The sequence below is a fragment of the Fusarium venenatum genome (assembly GCF_020744135.1).
Source record: "Fusarium venenatum strain MPI-CAGE-CH-0201 chromosome Unknown EDB82scaffold_1, whole genome shotgun sequence".
Lineage (NCBI taxonomy): Eukaryota > Fungi > Ascomycota > Sordariomycetes > Hypocreales > Nectriaceae > Fusarium > Fusarium venenatum.
Window position 1 is genome coordinate 9084888 of NW_027072129.1, and position 14609 is coordinate 9099496.

The 14609-nt window shown below is 47.2% G+C and overlaps 3 protein-coding genes across 3 annotated transcripts; 2 read left to right on the plus strand and 1 right to left on the minus strand.

Moving 5' to 3' along the window:
- Window positions 1-462: 462 nt before the first annotated feature.
- On the plus strand, window positions 463-1593 carry EDB82DRAFT_521738 (S-adenosyl-L-methionine-dependent methyltransferase; the record flags this gene model as incomplete). The annotated part of the gene is made up of 2 exons (XM_025725389.1): window positions 463-717; window positions 766-1593. 2 exons carry the CDS (start codon window positions 463-465, stop codon window positions 1591-1593), a joined length of 1083 nt encoding a protein of 360 aa, XP_025588243.1.
- A 71-nt stretch (window positions 1594-1664) lies between these two features.
- EDB82DRAFT_95574 (actin-related protein 2/3 complex subunit 5) lies at window positions 1665-2656 on the minus strand. The gene is made up of 3 exons (XM_025725378.2): window positions 2229-2656; window positions 2022-2149; window positions 1665-1961 (listed from the first exon to the last, which is right to left on the minus strand). The coding sequence occupies exons 1-3, from the start codon at window positions 2481-2483 to the stop codon at window positions 1736-1738; spliced, it is 609 nt and encodes a 202-aa protein (XP_025588242.1). The 5' UTR covers window positions 2484-2656; the 3' UTR covers window positions 1665-1735.
- A 2237-nt stretch (window positions 2657-4893) lies between these two features.
- Window positions 4894-6349, plus strand: EDB82DRAFT_572590 (uncharacterized protein; the record flags this gene model as incomplete). The annotated part of the gene is made up of 3 exons (XM_065609926.1): window positions 4894-5183; window positions 5490-5520; window positions 5575-6349. 3 exons carry the CDS (start codon window positions 4894-4896, stop codon window positions 5947-5949), a joined length of 696 nt encoding a protein of 231 aa, XP_065465875.1. The 3' UTR covers window positions 5950-6349.
- Window positions 6350-14609: the final 8260 nt, after the last annotated feature.

The window sequence follows — 14609 nt, forward strand, 5'->3', positions numbered from 1 at the left end:
GGACTGACAAGGGCTGCCACTGACGAGAGGGTAATTGAGGGCGCTTCAGTGTTGGATAGAACGCGACAGCAGACACTCAAAGAAACGAATAGATGGAAGCTGTCAAAAAGCAGCGAATTCGGTGGACGAAGGAGTGAGATGTAAGTGTTGTTCGTCGCCCATAGACACTGAGGCCAATCTATGGCTTCTACAGTAGCCTCTAAGAAACCTCCTGTCTCCTGCCTCCTACAGGTGGTTACAGTAATGACCAAAAACGGATTAGCATGTCGAATTCACACATGGTCCGTGCATATATCCACTCTACACTGCAGCAGCCAGTAGAGAGAGAGAGCTTCAATGGAGTCTATCAAATCCATCATGACTTCTATATTGCATCAACACTTTTGGTATTTCGTCTTATACATAACTACATCTTATCTTTCTCTTAAAACTTGAGAGTGCCTTGAATAGTTTTCTTACACAATGTCGCCATGTAGGATCTCGCCATTGGCCATGCGCTGCAGTCTTCAAGCTTTGTTGCGACCAACCAATATCTGCCGTCCCATCGCAAATCAACGCTTCTATGCTGTTCAAGCTGCTGGAGCTCCTCGCTTCCAGGTCTTCAATCGCCGCACAAAATGGCTACAGAAGGAGCGTGCGGGTATGAATGCGGAGGAAAGTCGTGAAACCGATTACCTCAAAGACGAGGTTGCCATTCGGTTGTCAGAGCGACTTCTTGTAAGTATGCATACTTGAATAGGATGCATGATCCTAACTACAGATCAGGATATAAAACGACACTTCCCTCGAGTTTTAGATCTTGGGGCAAACTCTTGCAATATCGCACGAGCATTGGTTCGCGAGAATCCTGACCCTGATCCTGATTCCAATGTGCCTCAGTCACCACCATTGTCGACACGTATTGACGAGTTGGTTGCTGCCGATTCTTCTTATTCGCTCTTACACCGAGATGCCAATCACGAATTTAACAAGAAGCTCAATATCACTCGAAAAGTAGTGGACGATGAAGAGACAATTCCCTTTGACCCTGCTTCTTTTGACTTGGTCCTGAGTTCATTAAGTCTTCATTGGATTAACGACCTACCTGGCATTCTCACTCAAATCAACAACGTTCTCAAGCCCGATGCACCTTTCATCGGAGCCATGCTTGGAGGTGACACGCTCTTCGAATTGAGAACGTCACTACAACTAGCAGAATCAGAAAGACGAGGCGGCATGTCTCCTCGAGTTTCTCCTTTGGCTGATGTGAAAGATCTCGGCGGTCTGCTTCAGAAAGCTGGCTTCAAGATGTTGACTGTCGATATCGATGATATCATTGTTGACTATCCTGATATGTTCACTCTGATGCAGGATCTACAGGCGATGGGAGAGGGTAACGCTGTTATCGGAAGAGAGATGGGCCCGATTCAGCGAGATGTTCTTCTCGCTGCTAATGCCATCTACAAAGAACTTCACGGTAACCCGGATGGAACTATTCCTGCCACTTTCAGAGTTCTCTACATGATCGGATGGCGAGAGGGCGAGAACCAACCGCAGCCACTGCCCAGGGGTAGTGGTGATATAAACTTGAAGGATGTTTTGGAACAAAAATAGGCTAGGCTGTTTGTTTCTGTAATGCAAACAATGTGACATCAGAGCTAGGAGCTTCGCAAGGGGTTTGCTGCTCCATGGTTTGTGGCTGTCGGTACTCATGATTCTATGTGTTCTTGACCGCTCCTGTACACGCATCTACCCTCTAAACCCTGCGCCAGTCCGTCATTGTTCGACCGATGCATCCAAGACCGGCGACCTCAACTACCTTTTCGTGCCAGCTCAGAAGTACACTCATGGCTGCGGTTGCGGATTCGTTCGCGCCACCAGGTCGTCCTCCGATCTGGCTAAAGCCTCCTGTCGACTGGGGTGTAATCTTGTTTGGTGATCGCGAAGCTGCTCCGGGATGAGCTGTGGCCATTCCCTTGTAACTGCATGGAATCGTTAGATAATTCCATCAATTGTCCAATGTGCCGGGTCCTAAAACTTACATGTACTTCATCAAGACATCCAACAACTCGGGACCTCCATCGGATCCGTAGATGCTCTTCAGCAGGGGTGACATATCGCTCGCCTTGATCGATTGGAGAACCTCAATAATAGTGTGCAAATGCGCATCCTATAAACGCAATCTCATCAGTTCCACGTTTCCCATATGTAATCGAATGGCAGTCGTTCTCAATATCACATCGGCGTACCTTGGCAGCATCTGTTCCGTTGTAGACGGGCGTCTCCAGACTTCCCCTCAAAGCTCCCTCGGCATCGCCTCCTCGCAGTAGCTGTCTGATCTGTCCAGAAAGCTGTCGCACTTCCGCCTCGTCGATCTCGGGCTGTGGGGGGTGGAGGGTGGAGGTGTCGAAGTTGACGCTGGAATCCTCCTCCAGAGCGTCAATGTTGATGGTGCGCCAAGCGTCGCTCAGGGTAGCGCTTGTATGCTGTTGGATGATTGACATGTTGGGCAATTTTTTTCTTCAGTTAGGTTGTCGTGTTGGTGCGTTGGAAGCTCGTAATGCTGAAATGAGCCTGTATCGGTAGGAAGCTATATCGGTGTCGGCGTGGTTGGACATCCAAGCTGCGTCAGCGATGGCGGGGTGGAGGTGAGGCGGTGATATGTGGCTTGATAGCTGAGCTCCCTTGTTAAGCGGATACATGAGCTTGTCGTGATTTAGTGATGATAATCATGCTACAGTGACTGATACAGTGGGGCTTGCAGCATATGACATTGTACTTTCCTATCTTGTACACTACCTCTTTCGAAACAAATAGCATTGGAAGCTTGTTGTTAAATAATACCACTCGTGGTATTCTTATTTTTCTAATTCTTGAGATCTTTAGGCTCCATACAAGCTTACTAGACTCGCCAATCTTGAATTCGATATAGATATGTTGTGGGTTGGACATTAAAACACTTGTACGAAAAGTTATTCGATGCACATGAAACCAATTTGAGATACTTCCTGCAACTGATGATATATGGAGAGCTATTTGCACCGCAGACAAAAGAAACGGCATAAACCATCAACAAACTGCCAGCATTAACGTATTATAAACATACTTAACGCTTCAATAACAAAACTGAGAGAAGACAAAGTCGAAAACGTACATATGAATCTCCACATACCAGATTACCCTGTACCGTAAATATGGGCATGGTTGGATCGTTTGTCACGCCTGAAGTGCCTTTCTCTTCACGACTTATTACATCGGCAGCAGGATTTACGTGCCTTCCTAACAAATTTATAAGCTTTGAAAACCTTCCGACGGTACTGAATCCCCAAGATCAATTAGAATCATCTGATCACCTCTTCTACGTACTCACTGCTCGAATTACGATAACCAACTACCCAGTTGAAGGAGACAAGACAAAAATATCAGCGCACTCTTAGGCCATGTTACTGGCAAAATATTTCTGTCAGCCATCGTATCAGAACTAGTTTGGACGCAACCCGTCTGTCAACTTACACTGAGCCATGCTTTTTTCCTATTTACCCATTATCACCACATCCAGCGGCTGAAAAGACCGTCGGGTGATAGTGTGGCGTTGTCTTGGGTTGCTTCCCCGGACTGAGGTAGCGTCTCAACGAGTAAGGTTCTTAGGGGTTAGTTTGAACGAGTCAGCTTCCTGAGGCTCTCTGACTATCCTTAGACAGTGGCTAGACTCACGACTCGTGGTTAATTACTGGATAGCGTAGATCATGGACGTACCCATACATAATTCCAAAAGCCTTGGAGGTTGGGCACGAGATACACAATCTCGATAACGATCAACCGGGGACACGGCAGACGGTCCCAACGTATTTGAAGCTTGACTCGTGGCTTCTTGTCCTATCGTCCGGGGAACATATCCGGACTCAACGACATACGCTCTAGAACAAACACATCCACGGATCGTCCTTCCAGAAGGTTACCTACCCGGTCCTGCTGGCTTAGGGAGAGGCCTCTCTGGCCCCACACAAATGGTTCATGCCCATGAACCATGGAGCATGGTCTTTGGGACAAATTTTCTGAAATTACGAGGCGGTTCCGGCACGGACGCCTTAATTGCGGAAGCGGTTCCCCGGCGACAACAATATTACGTTGTACGTACAATCTCAACGACACAACTCAAATTGGCAGAAAGTACAGGGAAAACATCTGGGAGGCTGGGAAACAGCTACCATAAGATCAGGTCACACTGGCAGAGATTGGCATTCTAATAACAGCCCTGACTGTTAGCTGAAGAGTCACCGGACAAAGAGGCAATGCGTTGAATATGCCAAGCCAGTGTTAATATATGCCAGTCAATTATGACGTCCTAGTTCTTGACACGGCTCTCTCACGCGCTCGCATCTGATCTACAACACTGTTCGCTGAGGCTTCCAGAAAGAAGTACAGAAGAAAATGCCCATGTCGTTTGGCGTCTGGTCCCAACTCAGTATGCTGCTAATCCGATAGGTGGACTTTGATACCAACCCCACTGGACATGGTGCCAAGAAGGGTCTTCATCTCATCTTCTCATGGCTCGTGGTACGTACAAAGAGCCGCAACACATAGACATACGAATAATATGTCGTCCGCGACTAGCCAGGCTAGCTCAGGAACGAAATGTCACTGGCTTGACTGACTGGTCTGAACATGTCAGCCTGATCTGCAAGCAATTCCCCTGCTTAACAAGCCAGTGGTGATAGTGTGATAAAGCATATCAATAGCACGATTCTCGGTGGCCCAGGCCCAGGATCGCGCCGTCGCCTCTAGCAATGGACTTACATACGTGTCTCTCTTCATGATCCAAATACAGGGTTTAACGCCAGGATGCTTCTGTGGTAGTGTGGGTTAAGCAAAAGAAGACAAAGCAAAGAAGCCAGCTACATGCTGGAGGCCAGAATGAGTGAAAAGGCCCGACGAAGGGAGTTGTTTGGAAAGGAAAGGTACATTTTCTACGACACGATTATCCATGGGCTTGGCCCGGTTGAGACACGAATGATAGAAGCCCAAGGACCAGTGTTGGCTTCCTACCATATATCGAACCGTTTTCAGACTTGCCATCCTTGGCGACCAATGCTTCAATGGGCATCACATGACACGCAAGAGCATCGCGATCGTATCTGGCATTTGAAACTCCAGGCGTTTTCCAAACCGATCGACTGGTATTGGCTCCAAAAGGGACCCTTACGGTGGGTGGATGTCACTTATGTAGAAGTGGATGAAGGTTGGAACGAACGACCCCGACCCCTGTTTCAAATACGAATGGCGTTTAGAAATTGACTAATGCAGGAACGCCGAAAGGCCTGGGGCTTCTTTGCGGCACTACCGTCTACGTAAAACGCCACAACGTGTGCACTGGCCACACTAACGTGGATGTGTGCAGCGATCTACCCCTGAACATGCGGACCGGGAGTTTGTTGGCAGTTCATCCCAAAATCCATGAATTATCCCCACAAGATGCACACTCCCACATTGGACTGACTGACTGGCTATAGTGGAGCTCAGGTGGAAGACGCAGCTGTTCAGGTACCATGAGAAAGACCACACACATGGCGCTTAAGTATTAACTTGCATATACAGTGCTTCGACATTGATATTTCCATGTTGGCACGGTCAGGAAGTACCGTGTGCATTGAGCCAAGAAATTTGGCAGGCTTCTGGAAGCCTTCTACGCAGCCCCATCGGTCCACTTTGGCTTCAACCCAGTACATCATTGCCGCGATCGATCGGGACTTGGACATTCGCAAGCCTCTTGCAAACGTAACAGGAAACAGACAAACAAACAAACAAACAAAAGTATTAAACCCCAGTCGGCAGCTCATGAAGGGCGACTTGAGCGGCTCAAATCCCCTCAGCATTGTTTGTTGCACAACGGTAGCAATGGGCTTGAAAAACATTGAGAACACCATCTCGGCGAATTATGGTGATGTGGCATATCTCTACCTACCACTCTAAGAGACGTTGGCCCAGTATTAGGCGAGGCCGGCAATACTTCCGTTGCATAAGGTACACAGGGATGGGGCTTCTTGTAACGCCATGCTTTCCTGTCAGTCACTGACTTTACGACGTCTCAATTAGCAATAGCTGAATGTGAAACAGTTTTAACACATTGATACTCAACAAGTAACTTCAACTATCCGTGTCGATACAGATACCGCAATTGTTAAGGGTGCTCGATACTAAAAAGAAACTCGTTCATGGTAATCATCAGAACAGCAACGGGGCCGGGCAACCTATAATCGATAGGTGCCATATGTTTCACACCGGGAGTCACCGTGCATAGCCTACAAGTCAATAAATTCACTTGAGATCGGACAGGTGATGGTTCAGCGGTTCCGTGTCCTTGGGATTCAGCATCATAAGCGGGGCTGCATAGTCCCGACAAGAGACGCATCAGCACGGTTCGGCCGAAGAACTTCCATGCCGCATATGTGATATGGGGAGACGTGGACTACTTCTGCAACGATGCCCTTTGTTGACTCCGTTCGCCGCTCCTCTAATAACCGCATCTAGGTTCGGAACTTAAAGAAGCTTGGGTCATTGATATCCTCACAAATGAAACCAACATGATATTGAAATCGCCCATATGCTATGTGGCGGAGGATGGTTTTATCTGCCGGTCTATGTGAAACCCACCATTCCAGAATTAGATGATTTGCGGTACCAATACAGAGCAAACAATAGCTAATCGTGGATGACAGGTAGACTATTGTGGGCGAGCAGATATTTAGGTGAGGATGTGTTATGCAGTAAAGCCTTAGCTATCTCGGCTATTGCTCACAATCGGAAATGAAGACGAGAGAACAACTCTATGAGTTCTAAAATATGGTTTCGTGCAGTGCCTCGATGAACTACATGACTGACTATATTTATCTTTCGCGGTTGAAGTCTTCCTTTAGGTTTCGTTGAAGTATCGGATCTACCCGAAAGCAAGCTTGAAAGACAGCGGAGAGACTACAAATGACTAGACTAGTCATCTTGTCTATTTTAAGCCATGATTGATGAAGGAAGAACAGTAAAACGTCATTGTTTTTGAGGCATTGACATGTCACGATGGAGCGACAGAGCACCACATGACCCTTCCAATCGAGAAATCATGCGCTATCACAGGATGATACAGGTGCGACATGCCTTCCTTTAGGTGCTACTGAACAAAGTGGTGCGCTATGTTATGCTTGCCGCGCTCTGACCTGGGGTGATTTCATCCTGCAACGAGATGAGACGTCAGGTGTGTGGAGGCCGAAGAACATTCTTTCAACATTCCACGAAGCATGGACGTTGGGTATGTGCTATATAATTAGCAAGGCGATATAAGCGGAGGGATCGCGATGCTACATGCAATTTGGTATAGGATTAAACTTTACAAACCAAATCCCAATGGATACGTGCCCCTGGGCATAAGGCGAGAGAACCTGACCCTGCCGCACAAATGAGCAGGCATAGAAAACGAGAAAGAGGCCAGTTGGAGAAAGGAAATCAAGCGTTTGATGAACAAACGGCCTGATGCGGTGGATCGATAGAACGGTACAGCAGACCCTTGTGAACAAGTCACAGTGCCAGAAGAAAGACGGAATGGACGCTCGTACCCGGATGGAGAGCATACTCCATGAATCAGCACGATTGTACTGTACAGTGCAACGACACGGCGCTAAGTACCGTTTGGACCCTCATAAACCTGACGTCGCGGGCTGGTTTGGCTGAGCATTGGGCTCGGCCAGTCCTAGGCCCACTATGGGACGCCAGGAGGCTCCCTGGAACGCCTGTTCACTTCAGAAGGTTTGTGGTCATGGTCATTACCTGTTGAACTAGTCACAAACGTTGGAGAAAGAAGGTTTGCTGGGAATGGCAAAGAACAATTATCTCACACGCTTTTGTGGTCTAAGATCTAAACGGGCTCTGACGGGCTGTCAACGTCAGAACGTGGCCAGTTACAGGAAAAGAGAAGAGCACTGTTTCCTGCAACAGGAGGCACCAAGGGATGAACAAAGCGGATCTGGGGTGCGCTGCGTGGACGATGGGGTGTGTAAGACAAAAAAAACAGTTGGAGAGGGATGTAATGGTCAGGTTGCGAATTTCCAACCTCCCGGAGACATTACACGCCTTGCAGCAGTAGCAGATCCCAGCGGCTTCTTATCCCTGCGACCCGGTGGCCTGGGTGTCGCAGAAAGAGGCGAGACGAGAGTCAAGCAAAGGTACTGCGAGTACTTGGGGTACAGTACTGTGACCTTCGGATCAGCGCTCATCTGGGAGTCATGACCTGGCCGGGAGACGACTACTATTAACCCATGGCGTGTCAATGCCCACAGGCGACAAGCGAGAGAATGGAAGGTTGAGAGAAGCGCGCCCTGAATTTTTAGAAGCCCGAGCTCATTCTTTGATCCCCATCAGCCACGAACGGATCCCTCGTGGAGACATGCATAGTCCCTGGGAGGAAGGCCATGAAACATGGTCCAGCCATGTACTGGCGTCGTCTCTCCTTTTCTTGGTCTTTCTTTTTGCTTTGGTGGCTCACTATTTTTTTTGTCACCCCCCGAGACGCCCCTCCCACCCCTGACCGTGGACCCCCTTGGGGAAATTTCGCAGCAATTTTGATGAGGTTGATACTCAGGTAAGGTAATAATGTATGATTGACATTGGCACTGACATTGATTGACAGGCCGGACGGCACATCCAGTGACTCTGAGAGAGAGAGGGCACCCCCCTTGCCCTTGTCTGGCCCTGCAAGCCTTGCATTGCCTTGCCATTGATTCTCGTTGAGGTTTTCCCAAAGTTTTGTTCCCTTGTACGGAAGTTGTCTGTACAAAAGCGACTTGCTTCCCCTTCCTCCCTCGGACAAGAACATCATCTCACGTCTCCCTCTGGAACACATTCTCTTTCAAATACCCTCAGCCGCCCACCTCTGATTACTTGGCTCTTCTGTCCTCTTTTAGTGAATCACTTACACATACACACGCACCTCAAGCGAACGATATCGACGACTCGGACAGAAAAGACTAGACACCGAAGCTAGCAACCTTTCGCCTTACCTCATTCATCAGGTTACCTTGACCTTTTTCAAGCAAGCCTCCAGGCTAGCCAAATCTATCTATCCCAGCAAAGAACAGAACAGAACAACAGACAGAACAAGTCCCACACCCTCGTAATAATCGAGCCCCGTTTGTTTGACCCACACTTCATTCGACCATCCGACCGGCGCCACCCTGCTACTCTACCTACTACTCTGCAGCGTACCTGTGCCTTGTGCCTTGTGCCTTGTGCCTGAACGGAACTGAACTCAACTACGAGCTGAGAAAGTAGCTGGCCAGGCTACTAGTACCGTATTACGGCAACGACCCGTCCATCCTATCCCCCTTGCAAGGACGCTTGACAGAAGTTCAAGTCACCCCAAACCAAATAAAAAGGTTTCCCCTTGGATCCTACCTCATTTGGGTTGTCGCTCAAAAAGCATAACTCTCCCCTTTCCCACTCACTATTCAAGAGACGCATCTGTCCCTCGACTACCTTTACCTATTTATTGTATAATACTCTACTACACGCCTGCGACATCATCTCTCGCTCGTGTTGCCTATTTCAACCTTCTGGTGTCGACGTCTCTCGCAACATACTCCCACTCACCACCACTCCTTTACACCTCCGAAACACGCTCCAATTATATTGGTAACGCTCACATCTTGAACACCATTCGGCTGTCTTCTCGCCTCTCTGTTCTCTGCCGCTTCAATCTTTCAGCCAATCCGCACCGACATTCGCTCAATACGTTCTGCATTCTTCGTCGCACCACGAAGAAGATTCCTTGTAAGTCAAAGTCGCTTAACCACAATCACTTCATTGGAATCCAATCTCGCGCTGGTGCCTCTCTTGGTTTTTACTCTACTGAGTTGCCGAGAAAGACTCTTGCGTATTTGATTCTTCTGGTTGTCTTTTCATTCATATATCGCATGTTTCCTTGCAACATCGACTGACCAACAACACAGCAACAATCCATTCTTTTCCAATCTTCGCCACAGACAACAACATTCACAATGATTGAAGGATCATCAACCCCTTCCAACATGGGCCGAGGAGCCTACGACACAACCGGTGTCCCCAAGCCCCCTCCCCGCCCTAGACCTTCATAAGAGTCTTTTCGCTTGAAATGTTGGATAAACTCTACATGTTTCCCAACCTAATGCGACTGACGACCACGCCAAAAGCCGGGCCACGCTGGCGGTTAGGCCTGTCCGGCGACGACATGACACTGCGCTCATCTTTGAGACGCGCGCTTCACCCTTTTCCGCCTTTCTTCTTTTCGACTTGAAGCGACTTTTCATCAATTACGACACTATTTAATCATTTCAAGACAGCCAAGGAGCTAAATCACTCCTGGCTATAATGCTTTCCGGATACACTTTTTAATAGACATTCCTGTCGAAAACCATATACACAACGGCTCAGAGCCATCACTTGCTTCCCAGCAGCAAGCGAGAATTTCAAGGGAAACATTTTTCTTCTTGGGAACGATTTCACTCATTGTTATGACTGAGTGTCAATTTTCTTTATTTCACATCCAACATTCGTGGCGACGCGAAATTGTTACATCTCTACATTGGGTTCAGTACGCGGCGTTTGAACATAGACGGAAACAAAACTGGGTTTGCTTTTTCTTTCTTTCTATGTGCTTTTCCTTTCTTTCTGGCCTCGTCTTCACTACAGCGTCTTTTGCCGGCCGCCCCCACAGCGTCTCCTTCGAAAACCAACTCTGAGTTTCAGCACCACTCACGTCAAGGGCGTTCTGAATCGGAATGCAGATCTGACTGGGATGGGTCTGTCTCAGATCGTCTCCTCCGCGACAAGGGTTGGCGAGGGGGGCTGACATCGAATTGGGCGACCGAAACCGAGCAGAGACAAACCGACATGGAGTGCCTGACGACCGAGCCAAGAAGATCGAATACCACGAAGACACATTTTTGGAGTTTATTTTTACGCAAGGGTTTTGGGATGGAATACAAAAAAACTGGGACCGGATGGGAAAAGATGTTTGATTTCTGCAATCGCATATAGACTTTGGGGGTTTTGCTTTTTGATCTTTTTGTTTTCTCGGCTACCCCGTCGCTCGTTTCTTTTTTCTTTTCCTTTTATTACTATTGGTTATGGAGATGGCTGTTTTGGTCTGAGCTCCCTCGCGGGAGGACCAACAGTGATGGGATTTCTTGCGACATTCCCTTGTACTATTTCTGGACTCGATTGGTGTACAACACAACTATTGGATGAGGATCGAGGAAGGGGGGAGAGTTGGAAGCGAGTCGATGCTCTAGCCGTGTTGTGGAGCACTTGGGCTGGACTCAGGATTGATAGAAGATACCCCCTACTGCGCGTCTCCCCCCTTTAAGTATCTCGACTGTATAGTATTTTATTAAACGCAAGACATTTAGCTACACAGCGCAAGGAAACGAATAATCTGGGACACCAGAAGAAATACAAATAATAGAACATTATTCAATAATTATCTTTGACTACTACAATGCCACAAGTGACTTGACTGAGTAAATGGATGGATGCATGGCAAGGGTCTATTTTCAGGTTCTAATCTTTTTACTCGCCGTGTTTGCCTTTTAAGGAAACTTAAACGGGAGGTGAGATAAGTCTGGATGTGAATTACTTGGACGAGAAGGTTTGTTTGCTATGCTTGGAGCCGTAGTTTGTGTGACGAGCGGGTGATGAAGAACCGGGGAGAAGAATCCGAGGCCATGGAGGAAACAGAAAACAGGACAGTGACAATAGAGTATGTTACAGTACATAAGATTAGTTGGGGTAACGCGCGCATACAAAAGATATCTGGGCAGTTACTCGCTGTATGCGTAGGCACAGACTGCAATTTAGTTGGAATGGAAGAGGTTGGAATGTTTACTGCGAATCAAGGGAGTTGTCGATGGCCCAACTAGACTAATACGAAAGAATGGACTGGGCTGTCACTGGTAGACAGAGAGGGCATGAGAAAACAAGACTATTTACTCTAGCAAATCTAAGCAAAGACAAACAGGTTGAGGTTTGCTATGTTGGGTTCCCTTGTCCATGCGAATGACGATTAAAAAGTGTAATAAAATGTCATTGAGCGTTGCGCAACAAGGTAGAGCGTTGTTGGGTTAATAGATCTAACTTGACTAGTACCTGCTGCATCGAGATGGTCTAATGTCCTACCTAATAAACTTGGGATGACACATATAATTAAAATAGATTGGGCTGCAATAACGAATGACCACAAAGTCAAACCGCAATCTGTTATACCTGAATGTGAAATTATGACAGCAATGCAAGGGGTCAAGCATGAATTGTTTACGGGCAAGACGAGTCAGTGCGTGCGTATGCAACTCTGTAAAGCTGAGCTATAATGTTTCCATAAACCCAAAAATAAATACACAAATCAAATACCTTTGCACTAAAACAAGGTACGACCTTTTGGTGGTCGATGAATTGGGTGTGCGACGCTTGGATGATACAGTACGATATTGTAAGTTTGTGGTGGCCTACTACTAAAGTAATTGACTTTTGGGCTTTCAGGGGCCGGCATTGTGGTTGCGGCACAATATACACATGGTGATACAGCAATGACGACGACTCTACCCGCGGGTACAGTTTCCGATATGATAAAAAGAAAAGAAAAAAGCTTAAAGTCAAGAGTAAAGGCCAAAGCAGAATAATAAATACAACACTCAAGGTTCGTTGGGATGAGATAATGGATGGAGAAAACAAGACTATCGACTGATTAGGGGCAAGAAAAGAGTTGATGGCTGGCGGTTGAGTTTTGAGGGCGCGTTTCATAGGGCCTGGCAACAAGCATTTGAACGTTTGCTCTACGGCTAACTGGGTTGAGGATTCCGGGGGACACGAAAACGAGGACATCATTGATAGAACAGAATAGAACAGAACCATGGCGCTTGATCTGAGCCATCTATCTGTAACTGGGCAGTAGATAGAGTGTAAAGCGGCAACCGGCAGGGAGACATGACACGCAGGAGGTTCAGATGAAATAGTGGGCTAACCTTGGCCTCATCAACATGCCACAGCTGCCATTTTACGGGTATAACCCTTAATTAGGCACATCTTTACTGTCTACCAGAGAGTCAAACGTTGTGCTCGGTGACACGAGTAGACAAAACCAGCCGAGGCTCAGCGTTCCGTATCCAGTCATGAGCCGTCCGTTTCACAGTCTTGTCTCGGTACAGATACAAAAGACAATTAATAGGCCGGGCATTAACACGAGTCGCAACAAGTGGTCAAAACAAGTAACTCCCAGAGAGGAACAGAAAAAGCAAGAGGATGCGACTCCAGCATTATGACATATCGGATCGACAGTTTGCGCATCATACGTGGATCTGCTCCGTGTACATCCATCTCCAACTTGGGACCCTGTTTGCGACTGGCGACAAAAACAAAAACGAAAAAAAAAAAAACAGTTTGCAATCTGATATCAGATCTCATCCAAAGGGAGAAAAGGAAAAAAGAGAAAACAATCAAGGTGCTAGAATACGCGCCAGAAAGAAGCAAAGATGAAAAGAGAGAACAAAGCCTTTATTCATCATGATCCAGACAAACACAGGCAAACAAAACAAAACAGCAACTAAACAACAACATGTTGTAGACATGTGCGTAGCCTTTTTTGCAAGTCATACTACCTAATTACGGTATCTTGCATAAAGTGGATGCATGAGGCGTTACTGAGAAAAGAAACAAATCGTGTTTATCTATTGGACAACAAAGCGCAAACTCGTTTTTGGATAAAGAGACAAGAGTCAAGAAAGACATTGGCTGAGCCGTCTCTGTAAAAAGAAAAGAGAAGATGAGACATGAAAAAGCAATCATTTTTGGAACGACAACAAAAGCAAAATATTACTGGTCGCCTTGGTTCTTTCTTTCTTTCTTCCTTCCTCTTTCTCTCGGCGGGAAAATTTAGTCAATTGCTTCCTCAGTTTTAAACCTTGTTAAAATAAATAAATAAATTGTTAATATCTGATGGGGAATTAGAATATCGGCTAATGCAAGATGACATTGACAGCTTCCTGCTTTGGGACGCGGCGACGGGACGGGGACGGGGAAGGAGGAACGGAAAATGGAGACTGGGGTGCAGCTGCAAGCTGCAGGAACAAAGGAACGGCAACGGGCAGGCCTTCCGATTTACCAGTTCTTCTTTTCCCAGGTCCAAGGTAAGGCAAGATCAGACAAAGTCCAGACGGAAGGCAACCCTGGGTAAGGGTAATGGAAAGTCTGAAGAAGGTACCGGTACGTACCTCAGGTACAACACAGTACTTTCAGCAGAGTCTTGACCACATTGAGAATCGTGCGACGCCGGGCTAATGCAGCCTGACTCCCGGGACCGAAGCGTTGGGAATTGGGGCAGACGAGGCGCCGCAGTGGAGTTGATGGAAGTTCTTCAGGCAGGTGCAGTTGGGCGAGAACGCGGAAGGAAGACAGGAAGCAAGGTAGGGTAGGGGAGGGGTGAAAAGATGCCAGAAGAACATGAAGGAAAGAAAAGAAAAGAAAAGAAAATAAAAGGGAAGGAATTAATTAATCATACAGGCGAGACGGGAATCTTGCATGGACATGGACAAGGACATGGGTATATCACCACCTACATCAGG

Coding starts and splice junctions, on each gene's coding strand:
- EDB82DRAFT_95574 (XM_025725378.2), bottom strand. CDS start 2,483: ATGTCAATCATCCAACAGCATACAAGCGCTACCCTGAGCGACGCTTGG. Junction 2,150..2,228: donor ACGGAACAGATGCTGCCAAG/GTACGCCGATGT, acceptor TTGCGTTTATAG/GATGCGCATTTGCACACTAT. Junction 1,962..2,021: donor GATGTCTTGATGAAGTACAT/GTAAGTTTTAGG, acceptor GATTCCATGCAG/TTACAAGGGAATGGCCACAG.